Here is an 18,344-nt window from a genome sequence, read left to right as displayed (position 1 = left end):
GCTTCCTTTTTCCTTAGAGCAGGCATATTGAAAGTGATGGTTTTTTTCTGCAGTCATAACTCAGTGGCCTTGCTGACTTGTGTTAAGACTTAAAAGTAGACTCCATTTCCTCTGGTGCTGCGTGTGCTCAGCAGGGGCTGAGGCTGCAATCACCACCAGAGCTGTTCCTGACACTTCTCAAGTTCACGGCTCTCCTCTGTCACAGCCCAGATGTTAGTCTCTTTTAACCATGAAGACTGGTTTTTCCTCTTCAGCGTTTGATGGTGAACAGAAGAGATAAGGGGCTTTTATGCATGGCCATCTTACCAATAGCTTCTCAGTGACTGAACTCCCAACCTGTCTGCGGCAGTAAAAATATTGTACCCCTTTTCAGAAAATCATTAGCAGGCTGGTTTGGCAGCCCTCATTCGAACACTCTGCAGTCATTTTCTGTGCAACCGGCCTGCACAGCTCACTTCCACACACACGGTATCATTTCTCCCTTGTTGCCCCTTTCAGGTAAAGAAGCAGATTTTAGATGAAAAGATCTACTGCCCTCCCGAGGCCTCTGTGCTCCTGGCTTCTTACGCCGTCCAGGCTAAGGTAGGCTCAAAGAAGAAAAATGAATTCTTCTGGACATTTACGTGTGTCACGGGGCCACTCCAGGTTGTCTGTTTCTTGGGGTTTTCTAGACTTCAGAAAGACTTCCCTCAGAAAGCAAGAGGTTATGGAACTTGTGGACTAGGGGAACCAACTGTCATCATCTCACTTTTGTATAATCTTGTGAGAGTCTGTATGTGTATACCGGTAAATGTACAGCTTGATGAATATCCTTTGTAATCTCATTGGGCACATGTGGTTACTTACATGCACTGGACCAACCTCGCTCTTTATTAACCAGGAAAAATGAACTTAGGGTCGCCAGTTGTTTGACCCAAACTGGAGACCATAAGTTCATTTAGGTCAGAAAGGCCCAGGTCCTCATTCCAAACTCATCTTCTGAGGCCCTGTGGCCCTATGTGTGGGGACCTCACCAAACCCTAGAGTGTGCCCTGCTTTATCCACCCCTGATGGGCACGCTGGCTTGCTTATGGCTGTTCACTGCGGGCTCTTTGGCCCACTGAGCGAAGTTGAGCTTTCTGGTTAGCTGAAAAGGCATTCCCAGAGACATCGCTATGGATTGAAAGTAGTGGGAAAGGGAAACCAGTGGTCTTGTGTTTTTGTCCACTCTGTTTTTATAAGACCCATGCATGGTCGGGCCAGGAGGTTTTGTGTCCCTCAGATTTCCACTTCAATCACAGGCCACTTTTTCTTTATTTTTTTTCCTGAGGGTGCAGCTCACAGCGGCCCATGCGGGGATCGAACCGGCAACGTTGGTGTTATTAGCGCCACACTCTAACCAACTGAGCTAACCAGCCACCCCACATGCCACTTTTTCTTGGTCCCTGTGCACACCACCTTTTACCGCAGCATTAGAAGATGTCCCTAGAATTAGGACACCTGATTACTTCTGTGATTTTGCATAATTTTTTGTTATTTTCCTTTTTTAGTTGAAGATGGCCATAACGCCATTTCCCTGTAGTGTACAAAAATTAGTTAGACTCTCTTTACTTCCTAGCCTACTTTTTTGTTTTGGATAGCTTAATACAGTTTCAGATCAAAGCCAGGAAGTAACTGGCCTGTCATTTGGAGGGAAAAAAAAAAATTTGTACATGCTAGTCAGACTAACAGAAGCACCAGATGACTCAATCATTTGCTGACTGGTCTAATATTTGCTGAGTATTCACTGGCCTGAGGGGAAGGAGTTATTGACTCTGTCACAATACAGACGCTAAAGCAAGTGTCTGCCCTCAGCGATTTGCCCAAGGTCATTCGGGCAATCTTGGGGTAAAGCTAAGGGCAGCATTCATGGCTTTGGGATTATATTTTGTGCCTCCCCTATTCGACTGCCCAGAAAAATGAGTAATTGAAAAAAACAGAAAATGGGCCTTGATTCAACTAAAACATATGCTCCCTTTTATGCTTTGATTAAGAATATTAATAACAGGAAAAATGTGTCCTTTCAATCAGTATCACCCTGACAGTGATGAAACAGTCATTGTCACTCTCATTAAATCCGAGCACTTCCTGGCCCGGAACGGAGTTCCTTTTTAGCACGCTTTCCCTCCTGCTGAGAGGAGACCCAAGCTCTCAAGGACACTACCTCTCTTTGAAGGGCTTCCGTCTCAAAGGCTACAGTTTCTTTGCATGGATTTTGGGTCACAAATTCAAAGGCCACCTGTGGAAAAAAATAACTTTTCTGGGCTCCAGCAGATGTTTGCTTCAACAGATTTCACTGTAGGAAAGCCCTACTAATTTGAATCTGACTAATTTAGAGATGAAAGTGATTCACAGACAGCATATGCGGTTCATATGGAGGAGGATGTTCTGTTATTTCCGGCGTAAAATTTCAGGATCTCACAAATAAAGCTAATCTGTGGCTTCTCGTCTGCATTTGGGAAACTAAGGATTATTATAACATGCTTCCAGTTTCCAGGACTGCTGGTTAATATTAAAAGGATATCTCTGATTACGATATTAATAAGATTTTACATGCCTGTAGTGTTTTACAGTTTTACAAAGTGTTATAACATGAATATTTTGTGTGATAACTCAGTGTAGTCTTTTCTGTAAGCCAAGGCTTGAGAGTCTTATGCTTGTTTTATAGATGAGGAATTTAAGGCTCAGAAAAGGATAATACTTTGTCTAAAGTCACAATACTTTATGTTAATTCTTTTTTTTTTTTTTTGATGGAATTTATAGCCCATTTGTTGATGGACAGGATTTGAAGCAGAACGGAACTATAGAGTGGAGCCGGGATGAGAACCCTGGTGTCTGGTTGCCTAACTCGGCCCTTTACTCTTGCCTCTCACTGCGTAGCATATGCCGCCTTTTGCTAAATCCCAGATTCATTTATGTGGTCACATTAGTCCAGACTTTTCAATAAATCGTATTGGTTCCTTCCATTATGTTCAGTTTGTTTTCTTCCACAACCTTTCTGAAACAGAAAGGAACTTTTAGAAGTGTGGAGGGAAAAGCGAATGGAGCTCATTAACACATGAAATGTAATTATGCACAAATGTATTCATTAAAGTGTTTTAGCTGTTTGATATAGACACAGTTAATTCTGAAGCATAAAGAAACAATTACCCTCAAAGTATAAATACAAATATAAATCACATGGTTCAGTTAACAAGAACCACATTTCTTGGTTCGAGTTGGAGTTACATTTGAATCAAAAGTATGGGCTGGGTATTTTTTTGGTCCAGTCACATGACATAGCAAACCATCTTGCAATGTTTTAAGCCACCTGTTGGATTTATGTTGACATTTTGCTGTTTGAAACGTGTTCTTATTAAAAATGACTTTGAGAGAGAATGGTACATAATTTATCAGTCTTGCAGTAATGGCCTGCAAACTCCTAGTGTTCAGAGAGAAAAGAGTGGTGGGAAAGAGGGCTTTGTGTTTCTTAGTTAAGTGCTCTTTGATACAAATTAGGGATAGAGTACCAAAAGGCAATTGAGAAGTTGGGTATAATTTAAGTGTAGGTAGGTAGAGAGTGGCAAGAATTGGGGCTGGAGAGGTCTGCAGAGGCCAGATCATAAAGGGTCTTAACTTTATCCTGTGGGTGATACAGAGCCAGTGAAGGGTTTGTATTTTAGACAGATCCTTTGGTAGCTGTATGAAGGACAGATTGGAGTGAGAGACAAGTTTGGAAACAGGAGGACCTTTTTTTAGCAGGCTCTGGTGGTCATCCTGGTGACTGTGAGGTTCACACCTTGGGCAGAAGTCAGTTGGATGGGAGGAGGCTGACTTACAAATATCCAGAAGGTAAAAGTTAATATAAATGGTGCTATACTCTGCATATTTTTCTTTTTTTGCATATCCCTTTACAAAATCGTATTTTTTCCCCGCTCAATCAACATTGATTTTGAGATGTATCTGTGTTCTATGTGTAGTTATAGCTCATTGATTCTAACTGCTGTATAGTAGCCATTGATGAATAAACCCAGTTTATTTATTCATTCCCGTTATGAGGGAAAGGTAGGTTTAGTTTCTGCTTTTCCCCTGTTGTAAACAGTGCTTTACTGAAAATCCTTTTATATGATTCCTTATGTACATGTACAAAAGCTTTTTCCCCTTAAGGTAGATTTCTAGAAGTAGAATTGCAGAAATATCCAAAGATATATGAAGAACTCCTAAATATATATATATATATATATATATATATATATATATATATATATATATATATATATATATGACAGCAGAACAGTGGTCACAAAGGGTATGAACAACAGGCACTTGATAGAAAACAAAAAAATGCTCAGTCTCACTAGTAATCAAGAAAAAGAAAAATTAGAGCAACAATGAGGTAACATTTCAAACCTATAAGATTGACAAGGATTAATAAATCAATAGGAGCTGGAAGGGACTGTGAGTTGGCATAACCTCTGTGATGGAGGAGGTGGGGGCTGGTCAGGTGAGAAGACACCCCCCCAAGTCCCTGAAAGTCCACTTTTAGGTGGTTACTCCAGAGAAACTCCTGCACCATGTGCCCTTTTCACTTAAAACTGTCAGAATGGATAGACTCATCTCTTTTTTTTAAACACTGAACGGTATTTCATAAAAAGGAGGGACTATGGATTATTTAAACATCTCTGTTGGTGGGTATTTAGGTTTGTTTTGCTTTATTACTTTTATGTTAGACAGATGCAATCAACATCCTCGAATATAAACATATGAACAGGAGTCTCTATGATAAATACCAAGAGATGGCATAACTGGGTTGAAGCATAAGAACATTGAAACCTTAAATAATGCTAAGTGAAAGAGGCTGGACATAAAAGGCCGCATATTGTGTGATTCCATTTATATGAAATGTCCACAATAGGCAAATCCATAGAGACAGAAAGTAGGGGATGGAAGGACGATATTAGGAGTTACTGCTAATGGATATAGGATTTCTTTTTGGGGTGATGGGAATATTCTGGAATTAAAGTGGTGATGGTTGCACAACATTGTGAATATGCTGGAAACCACTAAATTACAAGCTCAAAATGATGAATGTTATGTATGTAAATGTTATCTCAATAAAAAAAATTAAATAGATATGGCCAAATTGCCCTCTAAAACTGTTGTCCTAATTTAACTTCTAAGAACAGTGTGTGACAATACCTGTTTTTCCACATCCTCATCGACAGTGGATGCTATAAGTCTTTTACATTTTTGCTAATCCAACAGAAAAAACGTGTTTTTTTTTAAGTTTTCATTTCCTTGATTACCATTGGGGCTGAGTATCTTTTCATAGATTTACTGGCCATTGTATTTCTTTCCTCTGTCAGTCAGGTGTTTATGACTTGCCCATTTATCCACTGTATTGTTTATCTTTTTCTAATTGAGTTATAGGAGCTCCATATGTGATGGGTATTAACCTTTTATTTTTTTATCTTTATTTATTGGAGTGGCATTGATTAGTAAAATTATGTAAGTTTCAAGTGTACATTTCTGTAATCCATTTACCACCCAGTCTCAGTTCTCCTTTTATTACCATATATTTAATCCCCTTTACCCTCTTCTACCATCCCTCTCCCCACTTACCCTCTGGTAACCCTTTTATCGTTTTTTTTCCCCCTCCTTTTGCCTTCCCCCCACTCTGGTTCAAGCCGTTGTTTCTCAGTCTAGTTGTGTAGGACACAGCTCCCTGGCCCATGCTGGTATTATGAGCCTTGTGCTCCCCCCCAGCTGAGGCAGTCAGTCAGTCGCCGGTCATTGGTCGGCCACTCACAGCGGCTCACGGCAGCTCTCGCCAGCCGCTCCTGGCAGCACATGGAAGCCCACGGCAGCCCACGCTGACCTCTAGCTGCTCACCGCAGCCCAGCTTCAGGGAGAGCCGTTGTTCACAATCTTAGCTATAGAAGGTGCAGCTCACTGGCCCATGTGGGAATCGAACCGGCGACCTCAGGGTTAGGAGCTCTGTGCTCCAACCACCTGAGCCACCAGGCTGCCCTTTATCTTTTTTTCACATGTCAGACTTGTCAATCTTTTTATGTTTTGAGTGACTTTTAGAATGACTTCACCCACCATTATTAAACACCTGTTCTTCTATATTTTGTTCTAGTCTTTTGATGGATTTTCATTTATGGTTTAAGTCTTTAATCCATCTGGATTTTAATAACTGGTATGTGGTAGGGATTTTATTATTTATTCTGTATATGTATTGATCAAATCTATATGTTTTGTGAAATCCTGGTCAGAGCACTTGGTCTAATTTTCCATACATACAGGCAAAGGAAAGTATTTAATATCCAGAAGGGGCCTCTGTTTAACCTAAGAATTGACTCTGAGAATCCTGTAAATGATGAACTCCTCTCTTGAATTTAAATTCAATTGATTTATATCAGGGATGAATCAAGGTTTTTTGGGGCCTGGAGTTTATATGACTTAAGGGGTTCTTTTCAATGCAAGAATACAAATTATGAATATAAAATTCAGGTGCAGAAACCCCAGCTTCATTAGCTTTACAGTAAATTCAGTCCTGGTTGTATTATCAGAATGCTTCCATACATAAAAGGATGAGGCACCGCCATCTCCATCTATGCAGTGGTATGACTTCCTTTTATATTTACCAACTGCCACAACTTGAGAATTTTTTCTTCTTTTGTTTTTTAAAGAGTTATTTAAGAGCAGACACATACATCCAGGTGGCTTTAATGTAAGTGGAGTTAGTCCAGTGGAGAAGTTCTTTCAGAAGAATCTTTGCTGCCTCTGCATTGCTCAGATGTAACCTATTTGATCCGTGGAGTAGCTGGAAACTCAGTATAATAATGTGGATCGTTAATCTTATGAGCCTTTGGAACCTGAATTTACAACTTGAACTTTGCATATCTGCTTACTTTTGCATTAGAGTTTGGTCAGCACTCTTTAAGAGGCTTGGAAATGCAGCGAATAGGGCTTTCTTTAGCCTCCTACCCCTTTAAAAATTAGAGAGGCAACCAGTGATTAGTGTCATTATAAACAATGCAGAGACATTCACTAAGACCTAAGCACTGTGCAAAATGCTTCCCTGGATTGTCTTACTTCATCCTCATCACCTCCTGCGAGGTAAGCAGTATTATGACTCTTGCTTTCCAGATGAGAAAGCTGAGGTTTAGCGAGAGGGTGCTGTACTCAAGACCTCAGGGGCCTACTCCGGAGTCCTCACTTCGAAATCCTCTAAGACCAACTCTCTCATTTGCATTTGATAAATTAGAAAACAGACTCAGAGAAGTGATACAACCTGAGTTATTGTTTGACACCAGGTTGTATTGAGTGCTATGTTGTCAAGCATACTTTTAAAAATTTTATGGGTATTATTTAATTCCTACAAAAGTCCTCTAAGATAAATACTGTTATTATCCCCATTTTACAGATGAAGAAACTGAGACACAAGTTTTCAAGGTCACAACTAATAAGTGAAAGAGTTAGGATTGAACTTGGAGCAGCCTGCCTCCAGAGCCGGGATCATACCTGCGCTCTGCAGCTGCCTCACAAGAGAGTACCGTGAAATCTCATACAGTTACTGACTTACTATTTCCCCAGGCCTTTCAGAGATCAAAACAAACCAGGTTCCTTCAAGTTTTTTAAATGGAGTAATGCCTAGAGAGGGTTACCCGATCTGTGACATATTTTAAATGTTCGAATTTGACAGATTCCTCTAACACTCAAAAAGCAATGAAATACCATTCTGCGATTTACAAGACAATTATGAGATTCATAAGAAATCTTAATTTGTGGGGCTTTTGTAGGGTGGTGTGGGAATGAAGCATGATTTAAAGTCGCTGGCGAACATCTCCTTTCAATCCCACAAGTGTCTGTTCGGTGTATGACTTCATTTGGAAAACACATCAGGAGTACAATTTGAGGCTCTTTGGGAATGACAGGGTGGGCACATCCTGACCCAGTTTAGTGAGATATAGAGTCAGCAGCCTCGTGCCTGACCTTTCTTTTGTTTTCACCATATTGGTGGCTAAAAGGCTAAATGTTTATAGAAGATTCTACGAAAATACTGAGCTTTGTTGGTTGTAGTCAAAAGAAAAATTACCAAAGGCTGACTGACAAGAGACGGGCTTTGATTTTATATTCTGTATGTTTTACGGTGAGTTTCTTTTGACAAATTCCTTCCTTTTTGATTATTTCCTGGTCAGACTAAAGTTTCCTAGGAAAGAAAGGGATCTTTTTTCTTTTTTTTTTTTTTCTTAAACCAGAAAAATAAATCAAGTTATTATCCTGGATGGAAACATTAAAATGCAGGGCCCATTTCTGGTCCCACTAGTGACTTGCTCTGCAGCTTTAGGAAAGCCAGTTAACCTTTTACTCATTTCTTTGTCTGTACAATACAAATGACAATGTTGGCAGCACATTTTTCCAAAGCGTTTTTTCAGAGCCTTCAATGAAAGATATTAAAAATATTGCCAGCATTATTCCCAGCTCCCACCTAACAATCGGCTCTAATTACCAGCCACTTAGAAGCATTTGTAGGTAAGGCTCTTACCACACTTTGTTAATCACAACTTTCACAGTTGTGTTTTGTTGTGTCATTTCAAAAGCTAATGTTTTGGCAGTGACTGCTTTCTTTGTGGGTTAGAAAACACAACACGTCTCCAGCTCCGTTTCCATACAAATGTCACGTTCTTATTAGCACATCACCCGTAGGGATTATGCAACTCTGTTCATAGATATAATCAGCTTTGTATTTTCATTCAAGGATAACAAACTAGCAAGGTTGAAATCTTGACTTGTCATCAGGATTGAATTGCTCCCTGGAGTTGGGAGGGAATGCAACTGAGTCCAGCTGTTCAGAAATGACAGTTGTCTTTCAAATCTCAATCGCTTGCTGTCCCTTTCTTCTCCTTCCAGTACGGTGACTACGACCCCTCTGTTCACAAGCGGGGATTTTTGGCCCAAGAGGAATTGCTTCCCAAAAGGGTAAGAAATCAAATTCCCTGTTTGGGAGAACATAGCAGATATGTGGTTTACAAGAAACCTAACTTGAAGGACTTGAAGGAATAAAGAAGTTTGTAGCAAGAACTTTGCTATAAATATTTTGTAATCAGTGTTGAGTAAAGAGTGTGGAATCTCTGTTAAAAATATTACAAAGCAAAGGTTCATGGAATCAGCTTGGGGTGGCCAGGACCATCATGGCCTGCACGGGTCCTTTCTTTAAAGGTGGGTTTGCGTCATTGATTTCCAGGAAGGAGTGTGGAGCAGCATGTGTTCAGCCCGGGGAGTTGAGCTGCTAGCAGCCGCTTGGGGTGAATAGAGGAGATGAGTTGGGGGTGGGCATTGTAGTTTTTAATCCTTGGTGTTGTTCATCTTGTTCATTAGCCACAGAAGCAGGCCCTCCCTCCCTTTTGCTGCTTCTGATTTTATAGCTCCACTCATCCATCATGTGTAATAAAGGCCTGCGCCTTACCTTTCTGGCTTTATCTGCCCCTTTGATGGCTTCTGTGCAGGCGAAGGCAGCAGCACACACAGCCTGGCCTGGCTGGCCCAAGATGAGTGAGCACTGCTCTCACCGCGGTCCTCCCTCTGGGATGTACAGCCCAGGAAAGAGGGGCCACTGCCCAGCGAGGGGTGCCCCTAGGCCTGCGTAATGGTGCAGCTTTCCCAGTTGTGACTCACACTGAATGGTGCTTGTTTACACGCCCACCCTTGCCTGTGACTGGCTCCCTGTGTGGGGCTTTTTGAAAATAGCTGTGCTGTTTTGTAAACCTGATGCACAATTGTAAAATGGCAAATAATGCCAAAGCTTTCTGTGTGTGTGGGCTTTTTATTTTGCTCTGTTTTTTGATAGGTGATAAATCTGTATCAAATGACTCCAGAAATGTGGGAGGAGAGGATTACAGCCTGGTATGCAGAGCACCGAGGCCGAGCCAGGTGAGGCTACTTCATTTTCGGTTTTTATTTCTTTATGGGCTGTTTGTTTGTTTGTTTGTTTGTTTGTTTTGCGACCGTAAAACTGGGACATGATTGTTGAACAAAGTGAGTGTATAAAAGAAAAGAGAACTGGGAGTAATGCTGGTTGTCTTACTTTGTGTGTCCTTTTTCTGGTGGTATGAAGTGGGTACCTACGGCCTGTCAGGGTGTACAGACCCTATTGCATTCATTAGTCATTTTGGTTCATTTGAAGAATTCTATTGTATGGATATCCCATAGCTTTTGCATCCGTTCCTCTACTGATGGCATTGGAATAGCTATAGGTTTTTCACTTTTACAAAATGTTCTGCGGTATATACAATCTTATATTGTTATAATATAATTGCATGAGTAGTTCTGCCCATAGATTGTTTAGAAGAATTGCTGAGTCAAAGGATGTGAGCATTTTGCCTTTTGACAGGTGCCACCAAAGGCTGTACCTGTTTACGTGCCCATCGACAGTGTATGGGTGTCTCCGCCCTCCATTCTCTCCCCAACACCTGTTTTTATCGATGTAATTTTTATAACCTAAAAGGTAAAAAAATGAATCTTAAATATTCATTAGTATTTCTCTTGATCGTCTTTTCATTAGTCTTTCAAAATTCTTTACTCTTCTTCAAATCAACTTCCTATCACACTTTTTAACTTTTCAAAAAGTGTAACATGCATACCAAAAAGTAGACAAGTTCTAAACATACCGTGTGATGAATTATCACAAAGTGAAAACACCCTGTAACACCAGGTGACAGGTGAGCACACAACCTCCCCTTCACTGCCCCTCCTTCCTTCCCAAAGGGAACCTCTCTTTCTAACTCCCTAGATTAGTATTGCCTGTTTTAAACTTTATATAAATGCAGTCAGACAGTTTCTGTTTTTTGTGTCTCACTTCTTTTGTTCAGCATCATATTATGAGATTTGGGTTTTTGACATGTGACAGTAGTTTTTTTCATTTTCATAGCTATGTAGAATTCCACTGTATTAAAAAACCACAAATTATTTATCCATTCTACTATCGAAGAACATTTAGCTTGTCGGGTTGCCTCCCGTCTTTTGCTATTACAAATAATGTCAAAAAATTTTCCAAAGTAATTATACCAATTTGCATCAGCAGTGTGTGTGATTTCTAGCTGTCTGCCTGCTTTCTAACACTTGACATTCTTCCGATTGAATTTTTAAAATTCATTTGAGAGCTAGAGTAGAAGGTGGCTCTGCAGAAAGAGTTGTTTCATTATTAAAAACCTTCTAGGTGAAGAAGATACACAACTAGATCAAGCAACACCTTAAATAAAATTTGAACATTCAAATCCATTTGAGGGGAGAAGATAACGTACCACGTGCTTTTCTTGAATTACTTGAAACGGTTGCCACTATTTATCAAGGGCAAAGCGTGAAATTGAAGCCAAGAAATGCTGTAATGAATTTGTTCTCTTGTCTTTGTGGGGATGGGAAATTCTACTTGACCTCATTGTGTGTAATAGACTCAGCGTTGGGAAGAGCTGCACTGGTACCTGCTCTGGCTTGCACCTTCCAGCAGCTTAGAACGCTCAGGTTGTCATGCGCCGCCCTCCAGTTTTCTTGCTTAGCTCCAGTAACAGTAGCTTTCGTTTTCCTCACAGGGACGAAGCTGAAATGGAATATTTGAAGATAGCTCAGGACCTGGAGATGTATGGCGTGAACTACTTTGCAATCCGGGTGTGGAAGCCTTTCTGAATTCCCTATATATAAACAGAGGTTGAACCTGGGACAGACTGGTCAAATGGGTTACTTCCTCATTCTAGGGTGGTAGACTCTTTAATGGTTCAGTAGTGAGGAAGGGAAGAGGGTCTTATAGCCTCGTTTTCTATTTTTAGACTTCAATTAGATCCTAGGTAATTAAGTGTCACTTGAGCCTTGGGGGGACTTGGCACTGGTACTGCTCTCAGCAGAAACCTGTTTGAATGCTCCCAGTGTTAACATTTGATTATTTCTGGCTCTGTAAGATCTCCAGGGGGCACCAGTAAGTATTTTCTTCCCCCACAGGGCACAAGGAGAGTAAAGCTGCTTTTATAGATTACTGATTTGTTTGGGTGGCGACTCTTGTTCCTCACTAGCAGGCTAATTGGTTTTCTATTCAGACCATCATTAGTCCACCGTCCTCTGGGAACCCATTGCTTTGGCATCAAATAGGCATTTGTTTTCAGCGGAGGTCTGGCCTGACCCGTCTTTCTCCCGAGGGTCCCCTCCTAGATGCAGAGTGTAGGCAGCTCCTTCCAAAGGAATTCTTGTGAATTTGCTAAAGTGTTTCATTGCTGGCTCCAAACTATAGATGAGTAGACGTGAAAACAGCTGTCCACAGTGGTCCACCTTTATCATCGCAGTATAGTTGGCTTTCCTTTTTGGGTCCCTATAAATTCGATATTAAATTTGGGTAAATTGAAACACATTTTAAATATTCTAGGATAGCTGTCTACATGATTTATTTGTTTTCTAAATACAGATTTTTAAAAAATGGATTATTTTGCTTAAAATGTGACACACTGAAAAGTTATGTTATTTCATATAGTAAAAAAGTGCCTAAAAGATTTTCTATAATAATGCAGAAGGTTATTTTTTAAATTTTTATTAATTTGTGTTTGCCGATTGTTTGGTTTCTTTAAGGTTAGGCTACTTTAACACATGTTTGTGGCTTTGTCAACACAAGTCCTCTTGCCTCATATGCCCAACCCCTAGATGCTAGAAATTTAGTGTTTTACAATCCTTAAAAAACAGTTCCTTATTAGGGAATATTTCTGTAGCAGTCAGATAGTGTTTTGTATGTGTTTCTTGTGTTACACTAGACAAATAGACAAAGCTAATGGATATTTTAGTGTCTTTTGTGTTAAAGTTCCTGAAATTTCACCATCAACTAGGGAAGATACGTGCTTAAAACAATTTAAAAGCAGCTGCTTGAGTCCTCGTCTCTCTGTTTGAAATGTTGGAGTGATAATGACAGGAGGCAGAAGGTGGAATCCTTTTTTTAAAAAAAATGAAAAAAGTTAGTCAGAAACATAATGAAACATCTCATTTTCCAAAATGTAGCATAGATTTTAAAAGTACAAAGCCTCACTTGTGTTAACACGGTCGTAGTTTTAAGAGCTTTGCAGATGAGCCGAGGAATCTCTCTCGTGGTTTGGTCCTAACACCTGCCATCAGGGTGTTAGAAGGAGGAAACCAATTTATCTTGGAGCACTGGCTTCTCCATCTGACACCTGCTGTTAGGTTGGTACTTCTCCTCACAGTCCAAGGGCCTTGTTTGCAAATCTGCTTTCCTGCCCTTGAGTCTGGGTTCAATCTCTGCTGTCAGTAAGAGGGTCAGGTGCAGGGGGCTTTCTTCTACGGTCGTACAAATAGACAAAGCCAGACCACAGTGCAGGTGAGTGCTCCAAGAGACATTGTTTTCCTCCGTCTAACAGCCTGATGGCAAGTGGACGGACCTATAGCACAAGGATGTGGCCTCCAGGGCCACAGCTGGTCAGGGACCTGGGGCCCCAGTGTGCTTGCCTTCTGGCTGCTCTGACGACTGACCAGGACCGCCATCAGCGATATAGCATGTGTACAATCACATTTTTAAACAGCTTTCTTGAGGTATAATTTATATATAACTCATTTTGATATAGTTTTCCAACATTTTATTATTAAAAAATTTCAAAGAATTTTTGAAAGAATTTTATAGCAAACACCCATATATACCCTCTGCCTAGATTCTACAGTTAACATTTTATTATACTATACTTGCTTTATCCCATTAAGACTACGTTTTAACATGTAATAAGACCTTCTGATCCCAACACTTAGAATTTTCTTTCAGGTAGTCCAACAACCTTTTCTTTTAATATAAGAAATGATTACTCCTACAGATTTCTATTTTACGTCTATTATAACCTGATTATTTAGTTAGAGGTTAACAATGCTCAGATAGCCAGTGACAGGAGCCTTAGTGGGCCCTCTGTGGAACACATGAGTCACAAGAATGGCATAGTTTTGCCTCTGCCTGCCCGAATTCAGGAAGCTGGAGGCCCCCTGGGTTACAAGACAGCTGTGACTTCTGTTGGGCCCTGTTGAAACTTGTCATATATAACAGTGTGTGCCAGGTCTTTTGAGAAATTGAATAAAATCTCGAGCCTCGCAGGAGCTGACAGTGGCTGTTCTTTGTCGACTCTACAGAATAAAAAGGGCACAGAGCTGCTGCTTGGAGTGGATGCTCTGGGGCTTCACATCTATGACCCCGACAACAGGCTGACCCCCAAGATCTCCTTCCCGTGGAATGAAATCCGAAACATCTCGTACAGTGACAAAGAGGTAGGACATGTCTGTACTGCAAGTGCACCAGTGGCCCAGCAGAAGGGCTTTCCCCACCTCTCCTCCTTGCTGTAGCATCCCCAGCCAGACTTCTCCTGTCTCAGGAAAATCCTTTCATTTCCAGGCTTCGGGGTTTTAGTTGTTGGTTTTTATAGTATTTACAGCACAGTATTGGCACCCTATTTTCAAATAGCATCACTAACCCTTCCCTGCTGACTAACAAGAGGCTGGGAAGCTCAACCTGTCAGGACTAAACCCCAAAGAACAGTAAATAAAACAAAAAGTAACTTTTCTTATTACTTGGCTTTCTATTGCTGGTGAGAAATTCTCTTTGTATTTTAAGTGTGGTGTATATTAAACCCTCTCTCTGTGTCCAGTGCTTGATACATGTGGGGTGTGTGTGTGTGTGTGTGTGTGTGTGTGTATGATATCAGCAATGATATAAATAATGGTATCAGGTTAACCTGCTTATAAAAATTTAAGAATAAGTTTAAATAACCTAGATGAACACTCTAAGTTAGAATTCAAATATTTCTAAATAGGATGGTAACCTTTCCCCAAACACTGTAATCCTACATTCATTTGTTTGTTCACTCAGTCCTTCTTTGTTCATTTTAAAGGGATTATTGAGCATCTGCTTTGTGTTGGGTTTTGCAGGGGAAACACACATGTAGAAAATCCTGTCTCAGCCCTCAAGGAAGTTATAGTCAAGCACCGATTGGGCGGCTGTAAGTGCAGAGTGAGGGACTGGCCACGAAGGTGATGGTGCTGTAGCGCCCTTCTGCTTAGAAGCACTCACCCCTACTCTTCTGCTTCAGTCCTCACAAGAATGCTGCTGCTCGGAGAGTAGGGGCCGAGTTTTGGTTATCTGGGTCACATCAGGAAGCAGAGATATAGAGGGATCAAGTGACCTGCGTCTGGTGAGTGGAATTATAGGGGCTGAGCTCCAGGTTCCCTGAAGCCACATCCCTGCTTTGCTGTGGGGCACAGAGGACAAGCCCTGAGGGCACAGGGCACCAGGCAGAGAAGAGCAGGCCCAGGCAGGCGTATGGAGCCTGCAGTCAGGACGCTGAGGATGTGTGAGTAACAGTGGCGGCTCATGTTACTGCCTGCACAGCCCCCACCCCGAGCAGATTTCCTGTTTTCTCTTTCCTCGGAACAACTCGGGGAAAGGAACACCAGCCCCTTGTTTCTAATACATGGTTGAGATCTACTCAACCATGCTCCATGAGACAGATTGAGCTTCTTAAAATATTCTGGCTTTCAAAGTTTTGTAAATAGCCCAGGAGACGAGCATTTAGGTGTTTATTTTTGAAAGTCCTTAAATTGAAAGCTCCACATGATTTAAAGTAGTAGTAGGTGTGCCGTGGTATAGTCGCTTTTCATCTCTAATTTTATAAAGTCTGTTTACGGCTCAGCCACACATTTGTGCTAAAGGCTCCCGAAACACTCATTCTTCGCAGAACCTAAGGATTAAAGTCTCCCCTAGAATGGCCTGACACAAGAAAGTCTAATATACGCTCTCCAGGGGCAAGGCGCCCTCATGTTCTATCATGTCAATAACTCGCACAGTGAGAAGACTCCAAGCTGGTTTGACATAATAGGAAGTAATCTTAGTAGCTAAGTATGACAGCCATGCTGTCAAAACAGAAATGTTGGTTTATTTTAAGTGATCCATTGATTCTTTGAGTGCACCCTGGCATGGCGCAGAGCCTGCGGTTTCCCCATTACTTGTGGTTTCCCGCTGACAGCTCTGGGATTTGACAGCAGGGCCAAAAATAAGCTCACGAAATTCACAAATTGCAGCCTACACAAGCAACGCCGCTGCTAAGTTAACTTGACCGAAAGCTAAACAAAGGACCATTTTCTCTCCTCATTATGCTAACCCCCTGTCGGACAATATAACATGAGAAAGAAACACCCAAGAATGTATCTTCCAAATGTATTTATCTGCTTAGCAAGTCTTTCCTGGGAATGAATATCCGTTTCTTAAGTGCATCGTTGAAATCGAGGATCTGTCTGGTCTCATCAGGAATGGTTGGGAACAGCAGTTGCCATTTGTTCTTTATATGCGCTGCCATGCCTAGTGTTCTGGCCCTGGGTTCTCACACTAAGCTACCACCATATCCTTATCATTCATCTTTCTCTCCCCTTTGATTTCAGGAACTATGTTTTCCGCTTCCACTACAGTCCATTCATCTTCATTCACACTTTACTGTATTCCTTCAGCGTTCATCTAATAATCCCCATGTTCAGAAACCTGGAGTGACTCCCTGTAGCTGTCACATCAAATCTAATCCCCTCTGACTGGCTACTCTCAGCCCACCTCATCACCCCTGCCTTCCTCTCGATCTAAGCTCATATCACCTTGTCATCAAAGAGCAAATAATGGCGTACACATACACAAACACACACACACTCACACTCACACTCACACTCACACCCACACTGCTCATTTCTCCATCTCCTTATTTCTATCGCTTGCCCTGTCCAGAATGCCCTTCCATCCTACCTTTTAGCTTCTCATATTTTTCATCTACAACCAGCTTACGTCCCCTCCTACTTAAGCTAGATCTACTCTGAACCCCCCAGGACATTTGTGCTTTATGCTACCCAATGAGGCACTAATATATGATGTAATTTCTTGAGTAATTGACTATTGCTGGTCTAGTTCAAGCCAGATTGCGAGCCTCCTGAAGTCAGGGCTGTGCCTTAGACTCTGGGGTGGCCCTCTCAGTGTTGGCCTGAAGGTTGGGCCCGTCAAGGGTTCCTATTTCAGGTTTAGATGATGCCTAAGTTGGTGCCGAGAGCACACCTCCCAGGATCCTGAGCTTCCCCAGCACTAGACTCGGTGCCCTCAAATGCTTGTCGTTCACCGCGGTTTAGTGCCCAGGCACCAGGAAGCCAGGAGAAGGCACAGCCTCGTGCTGCATCTTTGCCAGTAAGGTGGCTGCTTTTGTGGAATGTCCCAATTGGTGCTAGGCTGTCAGACTGAAACTGTTTTCTCCTTCCACCTTTCAGTTTACTATTAAACCATTGGATAAGAAAATCGATGTCTTCAAGTTTAACTCCTCAAAGCTTCGTGTTAATAAGCTGGTAAGTTGGAATCCCAGTTTTTATTACTGATAACTGTAGTTTTTGTGAGAAATCAAATGCCTTTTTTGAAAGAGTATCAGAGTGGTATCTTGTGAGGTATAGAATATAGTTCAGTTGTATTTAGTGAACCAATCTGTTCTCTGGGATCACAATAGTATCTTTACTTCTTTTTCTGACTTCTTCTTTTCTGATATGCCGGAAAGACTCTTCTCTTTAGATTCATCTAAAGAGTTAAACCTAAATTTTATGATGAAGGATTTTTAAAAATTACTTTTATTGAAGTACTTCATAAATATAAAAGGATAAGTATATATATGAGGTATAAAGAATGGCAGAAATACTGCCTAGCTTTAAGAAATAGCACCCCCCCCACACACTGTTGAAACCACTCATATTAGCTAGTTCCCCCTCTCTCTTCTCCAAGGGTGATCATGTTGTCTCTAGGGTCCAGAGAATATGTACATGTAGCCCTAAACCTGCAGGGCTGTAGTGTATGTCCACGTTCAAGATCATGCCAGATTCTTTTCCAAAGAAGGTGAATTATTTTACAAATCCAACAGTAGTGGGTGACACTTCTTTTTGCTTTATGTCCTCAACAATCGTATTATCAGTCTTTTAAAATTTTTGCCAATCTTGTGCATATACAGTGGTATCTCGGTGTCATATTAATTTGCATCTTTATATTTACTCATGAGGTTGAACATCGTTTTGTGTATTTATTGGCCAATCTTTTTGTCTCTTCTATCAAATACTTGTTTCGTGTCTTTTGGCCATTTTTCTCTTGGATTGTTTTCTTTGTTGGTTATGTCTTCTCTCAGTTTGTGACTCATTTTTCCTTTTTTCAAATAAAGTTTCAAGGGCTTGATCTTCGCCTTTAAGTTTTGAATAATTCTGAAGTTGATTTTTGCATGCGGTGTAAGGGAGGGATCTAACTTATTTTTTTCCATATAAACAAA

The 18,344-nt window shown here is 41.1% G+C and overlaps 1 protein-coding gene across 6 annotated transcripts in view; it reads left to right on the top strand.

Moving 5' to 3' along the window:
- The window catches only part of NF2 (NF2, moesin-ezrin-radixin like (MERLIN) tumor suppressor), a 67,495-nt gene that overhangs the window by 28,198 nt on the left and 20,953 nt on the right, over positions 1-18,344 (top strand). For all 6 annotated transcript variants that reach the window (XM_019743079.3, XM_088800943.1, XM_019743080.3 and 3 more), the window contains exons 4-9: positions 499-582; positions 8,917-8,985; positions 9,854-9,936; positions 11,592-11,667; positions 14,158-14,292; positions 17,314-17,388. In XM_019743079.3, coding sequence (XP_019598638.1) covers positions 499-582; positions 8,917-8,985; positions 9,854-9,936; positions 11,592-11,667; positions 14,158-14,292; positions 17,314-17,388 — 522 coding nt within the window. The remainder of the gene's footprint in view (positions 1-498; positions 583-8,916; positions 8,986-9,853; positions 9,937-11,591; positions 11,668-14,157; positions 14,293-17,313; positions 17,389-18,344) is intronic.

This window comes from Rhinolophus sinicus, chromosome 9 (genome assembly GCF_057876585.1).
Source record: "Rhinolophus sinicus isolate RSI-liver-muscle chromosome 9, RSI-T2T, whole genome shotgun sequence".
NCBI classification, from domain to species: Eukaryota; Metazoa; Chordata; class Mammalia; order Chiroptera; family Rhinolophidae; genus Rhinolophus; species Rhinolophus sinicus.
Note: the sequence above shows the minus strand (reverse complement) of the source record. Positions and strands in the feature narration are given on the sequence as shown.